General features: G+C 41.9%; 1 protein-coding gene across 1 annotated transcript in view; it reads right to left on the minus strand.

The window, feature by feature from the left end:
* Nucleotides 1-16003, minus strand: part of LOC127633152 (astrotactin-2-like) — an 875437-nt gene that overhangs the window by 215805 nt on the left and 643629 nt on the right. Inside the window, exon 14 of the mRNA XM_052112037.1 lies at nucleotides 4979-5103. Within this exon, the coding sequence (XP_051967997.1) occupies nucleotides 4979-5103 (125 nt within the window). The remainder of the gene's footprint in view (nucleotides 1-4978; nucleotides 5104-16003) is intronic.

Here is a 16003-nt window from a genome sequence, read left to right on the forward strand (position 1 = left end):
AGAGAATTATGTTGGCATTTGTGGAGTTGCATTAGCATGGTTTAGGTCCTATTTAGCAGACCGCTACCACTTTGTCTATGTAAATGAGAAATTGTCAAACCAAACAAATGTAAAATATGGAGTGCCACAGGGATCAGTTTTAGGGCCTCTGCTTTTCTCCTTGTATATGCTTCCCCTGGAAGATATTATCAGGAATCGTGGAATAAGTTTCCACTGCTGTGCCAACAATAGACAACTTTTTATCTCTTCGAAACCTGATGAGATTTGACAATTCTCCAAATTAGCAGAGTCTATCAATGAAATAAAAGATTGGATGGCCAGACATTTCCTTCTACTCAATTCTGACAAAACAGAGGTACTAATTATCAGACCAAAAAACTCTAAAAATAAGCCACTAAAATATAATTTGACTCTCGATGGATGTACTGTTACTTCATCTTCAACAGCGAAGAACTTAGGTGTTATATTTGATACCAATCTGTCCTTTGAAAATCAAATTGACAGTGTTTGTAGAACAGCATTCTTTCACCTAAGAAATATTGCTAAATTACAGCACATGCTCTATGTTGCTGGTGCTGAAAAACAAATGAATGCCTTCATGACCTCAAGACTAGATTATTGTAATGCATTACTGGGAGGATGTCCAGCAAGATCAATAAATAAACTTCAATTGGTTCAAAATGCAGGAGCCAGAGTGCTAAAGAGAACCATGAAATATGATCATATTAGCCCCATTTTATCATTTTACCATTATTGGCTACCTTTTAAATTTCGTTTTAATTTTAAAATTCTGTTAGCTGCATACAAAGCTTTGAATGGTCTAGCTCCGCAGTACTTAAGTGACCTTCTACCATGCTATATTCCACCACGTTCATTGTGATCGCAAAATTCTGGCCTGTTAATAGTTCCTAGAATATCAAAATCCACAAAAGGAGGTAGATCCTTTTCATATTTGGCTCCTAAACTATGGAATAGTCTCCCTAACACAGTTTGAGATGCAGACACACTCCCTCAGTTTAAGTCTAGACTAAAGACTATTTAGCTATTTAGCCAGTCATACACCTAATTTATCCTCCAACCCACAATTAGGCTGCTTTAGTTTAGTCTGTCGGAACCAGAAACCAGAAACCAGAAACACTGATCATGATCTATAAATCTGCAATAAATTGAATAACATTTATGCTTATATAATTGTATTTGTTTCCCTGTCTCAACCTCGGGACTGCTATCCTGAGGTTACTAGAACCGGCTGGATCCTGCTCCATTCCTGCTTCTTGTTGGACTCCACTGCTACGTGTAGCTGTGTGATGATGACTAAATGCAGCCAGTGCCAGCCAAACATCACTTCAGTCTATTATGATGGACTTCAGAGGATGAACTGATGCCAACTCCAACCATAAGACATGGGATAATTCATATGCCATTGTCTGAACCTTGGATTTAGGATGGACCACACCGAACCTCATCGAAATTACCGGCCAGGTTGAACTGTGATGCACCTCACTGATCTCTGCCAGCATCCGTCTATTGATGGACTACACTCTTAAAATGGAATACATAGACTATCAATTGCCAACAAAAGCCTTCATCTGCCAATTAACAAGGACAACTGCATCTATGTGAACTTCTGCAGTTAATCCAGGATGAACTTCAAATACATTAGTCATTAATCTTACAGTTCATACAAAATCTATGTTTAAACACTGTCCCTTAACACTTATTTGTTTACTAATTTTAAAGCATGACTTGCACTATACATAAGTAATACTGGCATTATATTCGTGATGTTATCCAGAGGGGAACTGGCCCTCACGGTGAGTCAGGTTTCTCCCAATCTTATGGAGTTTTGTGTTCCTTGCCACTGTCGCCTTCGGCTTGCTCACTGGGGTTATTAATGTAATTATTATTTAATTACTTAGATAAAATACGATTGTTAATCGTGTTTAAAAATAATTACACAATTCATCGACATTATAGACATTACAGTTTTATCTTCTGTTAATGCCTGATCTTCTGTAAAGTTGCTTTGAAATGATGTGTGTTGTGAAAGGCACTATACAAATAAAATTGGCTTGACTTGACTTGGCTTCTACTCTGGGCAGAGCTCCAGGTTCATTTGCTGCACTACTTCCACTCATGCTCCAAACATCTCTTATTCTCTGTTTGCCTGACAATGGACTTGATAACACAACGTCTTGTTCAAAAATAGAAGACAAATATGAAAACCAAACACTCAAAGTTATGTCAGCGTTCTTTTTTGCATCCTTTCATTGTGCGAAAGTTTCCAGGATTTATGCCTACATGGTTTACCAGAGTTAGGTTGTCAAAACAAGGAAGTTGAAATACTGGATAACTTTGCACAGTCAAGGTTAGGAAGCAATTTTATCACACTACAGTAATGTTAACACATTATGCTTAATTATTGTCGCTATACTTTTGAAAAAACGTGTATTTAATCAGGCTTACTTTCATTATGTGCCTTACTGAACATAATTTGAAGATCAGCTATCTCTGTTGTAAGTGTGTTTTGGAAGGAGCTCTTGTCCCTCTCCCATCCTCCACCCACCCACATTTTTTTAAATTCAAGTTTTTTATTGATTCATCGTTTAAATAAAGAACAACAAAACATATACATACAGAATCCATTTTAACCCTCACTACACCCCCCCCCCCCCCTTCCTCAACCCGACCCCCTCAACAACACCCCAGTGGTCACATAATTATAGACACAAAACAAACAAACAAAAAACAAATAAAAATATATATATACTAATCACACATATCATTACACCTCTCTCCATTGTCCCTCCCTGAGAGCCCTCTCAAAAAAAATATATATTTGCCCCATTTCTCCACAAATCTCTGGTCACCACTCCTGAAATGCAGGCGCTCCAGCTGACTTCGAACTCCTTAACATAATCTGTCTGGTAAACATAATACTAGTTAGGACCCAGTTTTTCAAGTGCTTATTCTCCAAATGAATGACTGCGGCAAAATAACATTTGAGATGCCAAAACCTTGCACATAAAACTCTGAATCCTCAACCAAAATTCTTGAATCTTAACACATCCCCAAAAGACATGGATTGAGTCTCCATCTTCTGATTGCCATCGCCAGCAGGTGTATGTCTATAAGACCAAGCCTATGCAATCTAGAAGGGGTCCAATAGAATCTACAGTATGTAAAATCTTAAATTGTACCAAGTACCAAATTTAAATCTCTCTCCCATAATTTTTTTTTTTTTTTCATTTATTTATTTAAGTAGGGACCATGCACAATTTTTAATATAAAATGTCCATTTCATGTATTGTACCGGATTTAGCCAGAGGCTATTTTTCATCCGTAGTCCCCCAAACGAGACAAAGCTAACAAAACATTACACAAACAATACCTATATTCACATACAATACATACATACACACATACTGCCAAGGCCATAGAAAAACATTAATAAATCAAACAATTTAACTACAACAATCTCTTAAGAGATGTTGAAGTTCCATCACCCAGACTAAGTATTAGCAGAGAGTAATACACTGATGCCTTATGACCTTTTCCAAAAGCAGTAATCACCACTCCCAGAACATCTGCCACTTTATGGGGGTGTAAACTACTCCCAAAAACAGTACAGATGTTCTGGGAGTGGTGATTACTGCTTTTGGAAAAGGTCATAAGGCATCAGTGTATTACTCTCTGCTCTCTGCTAACTCCCAAAAACAGTACAGAGCAGGTGGCGCAGCTGTAAATACTTATAGAACTAAGATCTGGGAATCCCAAAAATTTGACCCAAATTTGAAAGGATCTCAACACTCCACACTCATATAGGTCATCGAGTATAGTAACCCCCCTCCCAATCCACACTGACCAGCAAAAAGGGGACTTGTTGTTACATAATTTGGGGTTCAGCCATATGCTCATGGCAACATTAAAAAAAATTCAGAATTAAATACTCTGGCCACTCTTGTCCAAATCTCATGCAAATGTGAAATAATGGGGTGTGACTTAACTTAAAAAAAAAGAGTTTAATGTACTGTGCTGGTTGTAAGTAAACCTCAATCAAATAGATTCACTATACCATTCATGTTGGTTTGATGTGTTGTTCCTAGACTTATCTCATCTCATTTTGTGAAATGATTATACATGGTTCCTCACACGCAGCAGTTTCAAGGTAAAATGTCCACAATGTGTTGCAAAAAAGTCAGTAAAATTGACTCACAAACATATGAGGGTTTTAAGGTTAATGCTTTGAGTTTTAAATCTACAAATCCTACCTCTATACCCTAAATGTAAATCTAACTATTAGTGTCACAAAAAACAAAAAAAAAATCAATTGCTGAAGCAACCATGTAATTTTGTGGTGCTTCTACAGTATGACACTTTCGGCTCACGCGTTAACTATGGACTTGTCTGTGCTCTTCTGGTATTGAACCCAGTCCTATGCATCGCAAAAGATAGCATTGTATGAGTAACAGGGCGAAATGTAATTGTCTATGAACTGATAGTTGGTCGTTTTATTCATAATTTTGAGAAAGACAATAAAAGTTTTTGTTGATTTACCGCCTCTAGTATTCATTTCAACAGGAAACTGTTGGTTATATATATAACGAAGCACATACAAATATTTAACAAAAATTACCCAGTGTAATGTTTCTTTGAAATGCTTATTTAGTGTTCAGCTATTTGGTCAGACCTGATGAACAACACTGTGAACTATGCAGAGCCAATTATAACATTTTATTCACATACAGAAGTCTTACAGGTACAGTAGCAAAAACAACCTATTTACAGTATTTAAGAAATAGGGTGGAAAATGGTCATGACAAATATATTTATAACCTTAATTATGAATTTTACCCTGAATTATAAAACCTTGACCAACAGTATACAGTAAGTGAACAATAGATGGCAAAATGCAACACAAGTGTAGAATAGGGCCCTTTTAAATGACTGAGTCCTAAAGCGTGCATGTATGTTTTACCTGAGAGAAGTTGTAGGTTTGGTAGAGGTTCTGACAAAACTCCTCGACACTGCTCCTCTACAGGCAAAGGAATCACCATCATCCCATCAGCCAGCTGCGTAAAATCCTTGATAAAGTTATTATCCCTGAAATACAAACAGAAATAAATGAGAATAAAAAGTTAGACCAGTATTAGACAGTTAATGTGTTTGCTGACAAGCTGGTACCATTTATAAACTGTATGATCCCACTCACACTACATCGAGTAAATTGTCCCAATGGTCAGCTGCCATTTTTAAGTTCTTTAATGTTTTTATTTGCAAACTTTTAACATTGAGAGTGTTATGATACACAAAACAATTCACAATAAAAAAAGTAAAAAACAAAACAAAAACAACTACAACGTTTTGGCTAACATAAATTGTAAAATACTGTCTCAGTTAATTATAATATAACATAACAGACGAAAGTGGGATCCCTTCTAGACAGGGCACAAACTTCTGGAAATTTCTTGTAATTGCCACTCAGAGTGGCAATTACAACACACTGGGTTAGACATAGCTTGGGATTTCTAGTATTTTTACATTTCAGTTGATATTTTTATAATATTTTCTTTATATAAAATTAAGAAACATGTTTATTAACAACAAACTTGAAAATCCAAGCATGCAAAATACCTCAAAACATGTGAATATACACATAAAGGAATAATGATATTTAATGCATTGCTATGGCAACAGTATTTAAGATATCAAGAATCCCTTCAGAATTTTAAATGTCTTGACATTATTCTAAAATGTTTATACATAAAAATGTATAAACATAAAATGTTTAAATATAAAAGATTTCTTAGAAGAACAATAGGGCCTCACACTTTCAGTGCTTGGGTCCTAATTAGTATAATCCTTAGAAGAACAATAGGGCTCTGCACTTTCAGTGCTTGGGCACTAATAATAATAATAATATGATGATGATATTGAAATCCAGAATTCTGAAAATGTTCTCTAATTTAAAACAGTTTTCAACCAGTTGTTTAAAACCAATATACAAACCCACTGCTAGAGCAAACACAGACTTATGTAATTGGACTTTTGACTATATAGCCACTGAGATAATAAAGCCCTTGTGACAGCTTCACCGTGTGACACTAGCAGCATAAAGTATAAATACAGCAAGTTCACATTTTAAAGTTTGCTCAACAGGGTGTCCATGAAATGTTTTTAGAAGACTGTGTCAATGGGTGGGCTAAAACCACTATGCTTTCAGTTAACAGCCAAAGTCAGTTGGTGGCAGCGCAGATTGACTGATTCTCTATATGGTGCATGTGATGCCCTTTAAAACTCAGACAGGGAGTTTGACATGAACTACACAGAAACAAGCTGTTGCAACCTGCAGTTCTGTCTATATCTGACAGTGCAGAAAGAGACAGAGAATGAGAGAGAAAATGACAGGCAGACAGCTGAACAAATCGTCTTACATTAAAATGTCAATCATGTAGTGTACTGTATTGTAATTCACCTCCCTTTTTTGAGAGTTGTGACTGCTCTGACATTTCTACATTTTCTTCAATCTAATGAAGTTTTATAAACCACTTCATCTATTTACTTGTGGCTTCTCTCTATTAAATATCAAATGGCAAACAAAACTTTGAGAAAAACACCTGTTGAATGCATAATAAAGCTATAATTCACAAGAGGTGTATTCATGCTATAATAGACCCAACATGATTCTTAATGACAATTGTTACACAATTGATATTACGTGGTTAATTACATGTGGGAGTTCCGAGGTAAAATACCTGTGTAATAATCTATCGAGTTTTAAATCAACAAAACCTTCCTCCCCAACCAAAACCTTAAACCTAACCGATAGTGTCATAAAAGCAAATGTGAGATGAAAAACACAATTGTTGAAGCAACCATGTCATTTTGTCATAAAAGTTAGCACCTCTAGTGTTTATTTCACCAAGAAACTGAAACTATACTGTATTTACAGCAAGCTACATGAAAATCATTTTACAAAAGTTATTTTTAATATTATTATAGTATCATGATTCTATAATATCAAATGCAAATTTATTTCAGTATCCAAAAAAAAAAGGTTTGTAACGGTAAATAATACACTCACTGACCACTTTATTTTGTACAATATTACACCTACTTATGCATGTGATTATCTAGTCAGCCAGTCATGTGGCAGCAGCGCAGTGCATAAAAACATCAATCAGAATGGGGAAAAACGTGACCTCAGGTTTTCGACCATGGCATGATTGTTGGTGCCAGATGGGCTGGTTTGAGTATTTCTGTAACTGAAACACAACAGTCTCTAAAGTTTACTCATAATGGTGCCAAAAAATAAAAAGATCCAATGAGCAGCAGTTCCTCGTCTGTCGCTCACTACGACGTTGTGTCGAAGAAGCGACACTAGGGGTCTCTCTTGAGAGCCTTTTGCATCTCTGATCTATGAGAAAAGGCCAATGAGAAATTGGCAGAGAGAATTTGCATGTCCCGCACCCGGACATACGGGTATAAAGAGAGAGAAATGCGTCCGTTTCATTCAGACATTTTCTTCAGAGCCGACTGTTTGTGTTTGCAGGGAGCTGCGAATCACACACTGTTCCTCCCATCTCTGAGCGATTGCCTTTGGATCTACGGCGCATATCAGCGGCTTTCTCCTTCTCTGCACGGCAGTGCAGCTTTGCCGCTAAAATAGTTATTTTCTCTAAAAGAGCATATACACAGCTGGCATTGAACGTCCTTTTCAGGATGTGTCTTTATAAAGATGCCCTTCCGCCCCTGTGTAGTTCCTGGATGCGGTAGAGTGCTCTCAGCTACTGACGGCCACAGGCGCTGTCTCGTGTGTCTGGGCAGCGATCACACCGAGGCAGCGTTTGTGGATGGCTCATTTTCTCACGGCGAGAACATGACCATGGCAACATTGCGGTCACGGCTTTCCTTCCTCATAAGGAATGCCACTCCAGCTGCCCCCTGCATCGCTCCTTCCCACAGGATTGAGGACGAACCTAGCCGGCGATGGAGGCAATTTGGGGATGGCAGCAGATGCGGTTTCGCCGGGTACATCCCCGTGACCCACCCACCCCCCAACAAGCTTGTTGACTTCTTTCCGCGCTCCAGGCAACAGCGGCTCGCCTCACGGCCAGCCTGCCTATCCTCTTGAGCCCCCCCGAACTGGATGAGCTCGCCGCTGCATCGGAGAGTAGTCCGGCATCTGACACGGATGACTCGACTAGGCTGCCGCCTTCGGGCCAGCACGCCCACTCTGAGGTTGACGCCCAGATGTCCGACATGCTTGCCCGGGCCGCCGTTAGTGTGGGGCTGGACTGGAACCTCCAGCACCTCCAGCAGGGGCCGTGCCCCGTCTGCCCACCGAGGGTGTCCTCCTGCAGCGCCTAAGAAACACACAGCTCTGCCCAACCCGAGCCCAGCTTTCAGCCCCAGCGTCGAGCACCCCACAGGAGGCGCACGGCCCCTGTCTCACGAACCCCTTCGAGGACCCGCAAGGATCCCAAGTGTTCCTGAGATGGACGACCCAGGGACAAAGATGTTTGCTCTGGAGCTGGTAAGCAGACCACTCCGTCCCCCAGTGGAGAGGCGGGAGGAGAAATTTCAGTTAAGTTTACTTACTTTGCCACACCCCCTTCGGACTGCAGTACCCACATTCTCAATAAAAGAGCAATTCCCTTTTTCTCTTGGTCACCTGGCCTGCAAATGCCATTCTCACGACACCTCAACCGTCCCGGCACATTGGACGCAGACCTCTCGCCTCCAGCCCCACGACTATTGTCCCCCAGCTGGCCGGTTTTGACGAGTCCAGTGGACGGAGAGGGCGGAGCAAGGTAAGTGCTTTGAGTCTCTCTCAGCACCAGAGCCTCGGGATGCATTTTTGCCTCCCGACGAATCCCCATCTCTTTTCTCGGCATGGAGTTAGACTCAGTTGTTGGATGTCCTTTAGAGCAAGACTCAAGTCGCTGCGTGCCACTCACATCCCAGGCAACCTCAACGTGGTAGCGGACACACTATCACGACAACACATGCCCAGTGGAGACTGGAGGCTTCACCCCCAGGTGGTCCAGCTGATTTGGGAATGATTCGGCAAGGCCCAGGTAGACCTGGGAGGGGAGGACGGGGAACAAGTAATTCTAGTGGCTCCCTATTGGCCCACTCGGACTTGGTTCTTGGATCTCGGACTCCTCTAGACAGCCCCTCCCTGGCAAATCCCCCTGAGGAAGAACCTTCTTTCTCAGGGACGAGTCAGGCTCTGGCTTCCGCACCCAGACCTCTGGAACCTCCACGTCTGGCCCCTGGACGGGATGCAGAAGATCTAGCTGATCTACCACCTACCGTCGTAGACATGATCAACCAAGACAGAGCCCATTCTACCAGGCAACTTTATGTCCTGAAGTGGCAATTGTTCGCAAATTGGTTTTCTTCCTGGGCTGAAGACCTACAGAGGTGCGCAGTTAGGTCAGTGCTTTCATTCTTGCAGGAGAGGTTGGAGGGGAGGCTGCCCCCCTTCACCTTGAAGTTGTATGTAGCTGCTATCGCGGCCCACCACGACACAGTAGACGACAAGTCTTTGGGTGAGCATGAGTTAATTATCAGGTTCCTAAGGGGCGCCCGGAGGTTAAATCCCTCCCAGCTTAGCCTGTTCCCCTCCTAGGATCTCTCAGTGGTCCTCTCGGGCCTTCAGAGACCCCCCCTTCGAGCCGCTAGAATCAGTTTGTCTCAGGGCCCTCTCCTTGAAGACGGCCCTCCTGATCGCGCTCGCCTCCATCAAAAGGGTCTGGGTCCTGCAAGCGGTCAGTGACACCTGCCTGGAGTTCGGTCTGGCAGACACTCACGTGATCCTAAGACTGTGACCGGGCTACATGCCCAAGGTTCCCACCACTCCCTTCAGGGACCAGGTAGTGAACTTGCAAGTGCTGCCCCGGGAGGAGGAAGGCCCAACCCCTTTGTTGCTGTGTCCGGTACGTGCTTTGCGTATCTACTTGGACTGCACGCAGAGATTTAGATGTTCTGAGCAGCTCTTTGCACTTTTCAGCTGCTTTGGTGGACAGCGGAAAGGGAACGCTGTCTCCAAACAGAGGCTTTCCCACTGGGTAGTGGACGCCATTACATTGGCCTATCGCACCCAAGCCATGCCCCCCCCCTTACGGGTCCGAGCACACTCAACAAGAAGTGTTGCGTCCTCATGGGCACTGGCCAGGGGCACCTCCCTAGCAGACATATGCAGAGCAGCGGGTTGGGCAGGGCACCCAATACCTTTGCAAGATGTTACAATCTCAGGGTTGATTCGGTTTCGTCCCGTGTTTTCTCAGGTCCGAGCAGGTAGAACTCGGTAAACACTGACAAACTGACGGGGTGGACTGCTTGCACATAGCGCCCTTTCCCTCCGCTGAGGTAATACCGTGCACCTTTACCCCAGGAGATCCCACAAACTCAGCTCCCTGGATGACTCCTCCCTAGACCCTTGGTCCGCGAATTCAGTGGAGGAATTTGCCGACCAAGACCAATGCGGGTACTGAATTTACCCTGTACTGGAATAGGTGCTCCACAGGACGGGCTCCCACATTGACTTTTCCCCCTGTGTGTATTTTCCGTGGTACGGTCCCCTTGCGGGTAAAGAATCAAAAGGCTTTGACGATTTTATGGGGCATTGGGGAAGGGTACGTGCAGCCTGTCACAGCTGGTCGCTTTGGCACGTAAAATACCTGCCCACTCCTGTGTCAGCAGTACACGTACACGGCTCAGCACATGGTGTGATTTAAATTGGACCCCTAGTGTCGCTTCTTCGACACAATGTTGAAGTTAGGGACAGACAGGGAATGTCTAGGTTATGGATGTAACCTCCATTCCCTGATCGAGGGAACAAGACGTTGTATCCTCCCGCCCACGTCGCTGAACCGAGCCACTGTTGTGGCCAAACCTCATTGACGGCTCCTCAGAAAAATCCTGAATGAAACAGATGCATTTCCCTCCCTTTATACCCGTATGTACGGGGGCAGGACATGCAAATTCTGTCTGCCAATTTCTCATTGGCCTTTTCTCATAGATCAGAGATGTAAAAGGCTCTCAAGAGAGACCCCTAGTGTCGCTTCTTCGACACAATGTCTCATTCCCTCCATCAGGGAACGGAGGTTACATCCGTAACCTAGACGTTTTGCAGATGGAAACGTCTTGTTGATGAGAGAGGTCAATGGAGAATGGCCAGACTGAATGAAAGTCTATGGTAGCTTAGGTAACCACTCTGAACAATTGTAGTGAGCACAATGGCATCTCAGAATGAAAAACTGTTCTTCTGCTGTTGAAGCCCATATGCCTCAATGTTTGACATGTTGTACATTCTGGGATGCTATCCTGAATGTATCTATTTACATTTTTGTGTATTAGCAACATGCTATTGTCAACATCTGTTGGAATCAATTGCAAGTCAAGTAATCCATGTGCCGCAATTTTCAGGTGTAAGCTGCATTTACATAATCGCTGGCCAGTAGGTGAAAGACAGAGTGCGCATTAGCGTCTGCCAACGGGAGCTCATTAAGCTCTTGACTGTCAGGGACTTCCTGCTGAGTTAATGGTTCCAGCACCTGGAAAACCACATGTAATTTGTTTGAAAAAAAAAATTGTTCTGTCACCATGGTGGGCTCTTGTGTTCTCGTAAAGAACCAATGAGCTTCTTTTTTTAATGAAGAACAGCACAACAAAAGCAGTATACAGTTGCTGCATATGACTCTCGCAAGCCTTTTCCAAGCTGTGGGTTACCTTCTAACCATCTAAAAATGACCCCTAAGTACAGCATTACAGTCTGTTTGTCTTTCCTTTTCTTTTTTCTTCTTTTTTTGGTGGGCCTTTCAAAGTGCCTTTCATCAGCATACACTTTAAACCACAACATTTAGTAGGAGGCAATCAGGACGTGCTTTACTGGAAAAGCAGAGCGAAAACTCAAGGGCAAACAGAAAGAGAGAGAGAGTGAGGCCACAGTTAAAAGATTACTCACTTGCCCTCACACAAATCTATTGATTACCAAATTAAATCAGTTTCAGTCTGACTCACAGAGAGGCAGTCAACCCAACAACAGCTCACAAAGAAAAGTTGGAGCTTATGGATTTTTCTTCTAAATAAGACTTTGTCCTTGTCACCAGAGTACGCTTGTTATTAATTATTTTATTTACTTTAAGTGGGACCAATGTTCCTAATGCTGCAACAGAGTGATAAGTGTAAGAAATGTGCTTTGTGCTTCATCGCTTACTATATTCAGTGTGACCAGTGTTTAGATGCATTTTCCTGCTTTTCTCACTGCGATCCAAGAGACAAAATAACACTAAACATTTATATCATTCCAATATTGCTTCAAGTTTTAGTGTAATTAAGATAGATATAAGAGGCCTCATGTATCATGACTTGCCTTAGATTTCATCCTGTAATTACACATATGCACAGAAGACAGATTGTGAATATGCACAAAAGTTTTCCTATTTAAAAAAAACACACTTATGCCAGAACCTTTGCAAAGTTCACTTTATAATCACACTTGGCGGAAGATTGTGTGTACAACCACAAGCTTTATTCCCCACACAGTCTCCTTCCCGATATAACCATATGTTGAGTTTACAATGGCTGTTTATATTACTCATTACTCATCAGCATGCCATATTCCATGTGCCGCCATACAGATATGAGTTATACAATATTTAATGGAACAAGAAAAAACTAGGAAATTAGGAGATAATACAGACTGTAGATGCTGCATGTGCTTATTAATTTTGTCATGTAAAACTATCTAAAACTTCTATAAACAATGTCAATTTACATGAGAAACTATATCATGAATATGTTTTGAGCATTAATCTAACCTAACTAACCCAGCCTAAATAAAATCTAACCTAAGTAATTTAGCTTCTCAGGTAAAGTGTTTAATTATTTTAATGGTATTTTTATAGATCAATAAGACATTTTTACAAGAAACAAAAAGATTAATAAAACCACATTTGGATTAAAAACACTATTGTCTGAATTCATCAGATTACTTAGAGCTTTTTGAAAATAAAACGTACAAACTGAAATTATTTTTCAACCTGGTCTCATAGAATCACATTGATACAGTATAGCCTATATTTAGAGATAAAAAAAAACAACTTTTATGTGGATTGTACTATGTATCACAGCAGTTTCACGTTGAAATAAACACTAGAAGTGCTACAACAACAACATTTATTCACTTTCACACAAATCACGAGCTCACCGTTCTACTAAACATCTAAACACGTTTACCATAGCACATGACTAGGAAGATAATTTAACATTTGCATAAAATAACTGACTACATTTACAAGTTTGTTCAAGCACAAACAAATTTAGCAGTTTACTGAAAAAGCAGTGCACTCAAGATAATAGGACCAAGTTGACGTGAGCTGAAAGAGAAAAAAAAGAGAAAATGAAGTGCTTGATTCAGCAAAACTATCATATAGGGTTTGATTAAACGTTTATTTTGGGGTTGTTGGTTATGTTAATTTAAATCTCCATAGAGCATTAACCATTAAAAAAAAATCTATAAATAAATAAATATCACCTCAGAACTGCAAGGATACATAATGATGCTAGGAAAAATGAATACACACTGAATTTAAAACACACTGTGAACATCAAACTAATTTTGAACCTACACTCTCAAAAAAATAAATACCCTGATGAGCCAAAATATTATGACCACTCACAGGTGAAGCGAGTAACTTTGATTATCTCCTAACGAGGCCATATGTCAAGGTCTAGGTAGATTAGATGGGAAACAAACAATCAGATCTCATAGTCAACATGCTGAATGCAGGAAAAATGGACAGGAGTAATAACCTGAGCGACTTTGACAGGGGCCATATTGATATGGCCAGACGACTGGGTCAGAACATCTTTGAAATGGCAAGGGTTGTGGGGTGTTCCCAGTCAGCAGAGTACCTACTGACGGTGGTCCGAGGAGGGACAAAATGGCTACAGGATGTATGTCGCCCAAGGCTCATTGATGCACAAGGCTATCCTGTCTTGTCCGAACTGAAAGAAGGTTTACTGTGGTTACAACTCAGCGAAAACTCTGTTGCGTATTGGGCTGCGTAGCCACAGACAGTTCATGGTGCCCATGAAAAACCTTGTCCACTGAATGCACCTACAATGGGCATGCAAACGTCAGAACTAGACATTGAAGCAGTGGAATAAGGCAGACTGGTCTGTTGAGTCCCATTTTCTTTCACATCACATGGGCGGCTGCATACGTTTGCACCATTTACCTGGGGAAGTGATGGCACCAGGATGCACTGTGGGAAGATGACAAGCCGAAAGAGGGAGGTGATGCTAGGACAAAGTTCTGTTGGGGAACCCTGGATCCAGCCATTCGCATGGATGCTAATTTGACACGTGCAACCTACCTAAACATCGTTGCAGACAGGTACACCACATCTTGGCAATGGCATTCCCTGATAGCAGTGGCCTCTTTCAGCAGGATAATGGACCCTGCCACACTGCACACATTGTCCGGGAATTGTTTGAGGAACATGATGAAGAGTTCAAGGTGTTGTTCTGGCCTCCAAATTGCCCAGATCTTAATCCGATTGAGCATCTATGGGATGTGCTGGACCAACAAGTCTGATCCAGCATGGCTCCACTCCTCAATTTACAGAACTTGAAGGATCTTCTGCTAGTGTCTTGGTTCGAGATACCACAGCACACTTTCAGGGGTCTTGTAGAGTCCACGCCTCGGTATGTCAGCGCTGTGTTGGTAACACACAGAGGGCCAACACCATATTAGGCAGTTTTTTTAAAAACTGTTTATTTTACCAGGCCATTCCACATCAGTCAAAGTCACATGTGCATAACAGATTTAACTTAATTCAAATGCTATCTTCATCTCATATTGTGATTTCTTTAATAGAACACAACTTTAAGTACACGGCCTGTGGCATTACAAAAATCACAATCCAAAAAATTCTCTGTCATTAAAAATACCCTCCCTCCGTATAATGCCATGGGAAAAGTCTTAAAAAGCAGCACATCCATGACCAATATTTCCTTTTACAGTATGTAATTAATTGGATTTTCAATTAATTACTTAAATTTTTATAAAATAATAGATTACCTGGATAATGATTATTTCTGATTAGAGTGCTCCAAAACGTCATGTTACTGTCATAACCTCCGTTCCCTGTTGGAGGGAACGAGATGTTGTGTCGATGAAGTGACACTAGGGGGTCGCTCTTGAGAGACCCAAATACCTCCTATTCTTTGAGAAAAGGCCAATGAGAATTTGCGAGTGGAATTTGCATGCCACTCCCCTGGACATACGGATATAAAAGGCGCTGGAATGCAACTCCATTCAGGTTTTGTGCTGAGGAGCCGAGACAAGGTCCAGCTATTTCAGCGTCTAGTACAGTGGTGTACAGTGTACAGTACAGTGTGCTCGAACCTGCAAAGGGGCGGGCACGGCCTGAGTCCCATGACGGGAAGAGGCATAGCCTGGGAGGATTCAGCCTCTGGGCACCTCTGAGGAACCTGATAATCAGGTCATGTTTCCCTCGGGACTTACCATCCATTGCATCGTGGTGTGCGGCTATAGCAGCTATGTATACCTTCAAGGTGGAGGGGGACAGCCACCACTCCAGCTTCTCTTGCAGGAAGGAAAGCACTGATCCGACTACGCATCTCAGGGTGTCTTCGGCTTGCCCTGGATCACCGGCAATAACCTCTGCAGGGAGAGTAGTACCGCCAGCAACACTAGGCATTTGATGTGCCAACCCAGTCGCGGTCCTGACCAGGAACTGACGGCTGTGTGCCTGTTGCACATGGTGCCCCAGCCCAGTTTGGATGCATCTGTGTTGACCACAACACGTCTGAAAACTTGCTGTAAGGGAACACTTACCCGTCGAAACTCAAGGTCTGTCCAAGGGCTTAATAAGTGTTGGCAGAGCGACATGATAGCTACGCGATGTGTGCCGCGGCACCATGCCAATCTCAGGACTCGAGCCAGAGGCCAGTGCTGAAGTGT

Source organism: Xyrauchen texanus, chromosome 3 (genome assembly GCF_025860055.1).
Source record: "Xyrauchen texanus isolate HMW12.3.18 chromosome 3, RBS_HiC_50CHRs, whole genome shotgun sequence".
Lineage (NCBI taxonomy): Eukaryota > Metazoa > Chordata > Actinopteri > Cypriniformes > Catostomidae > Xyrauchen > Xyrauchen texanus.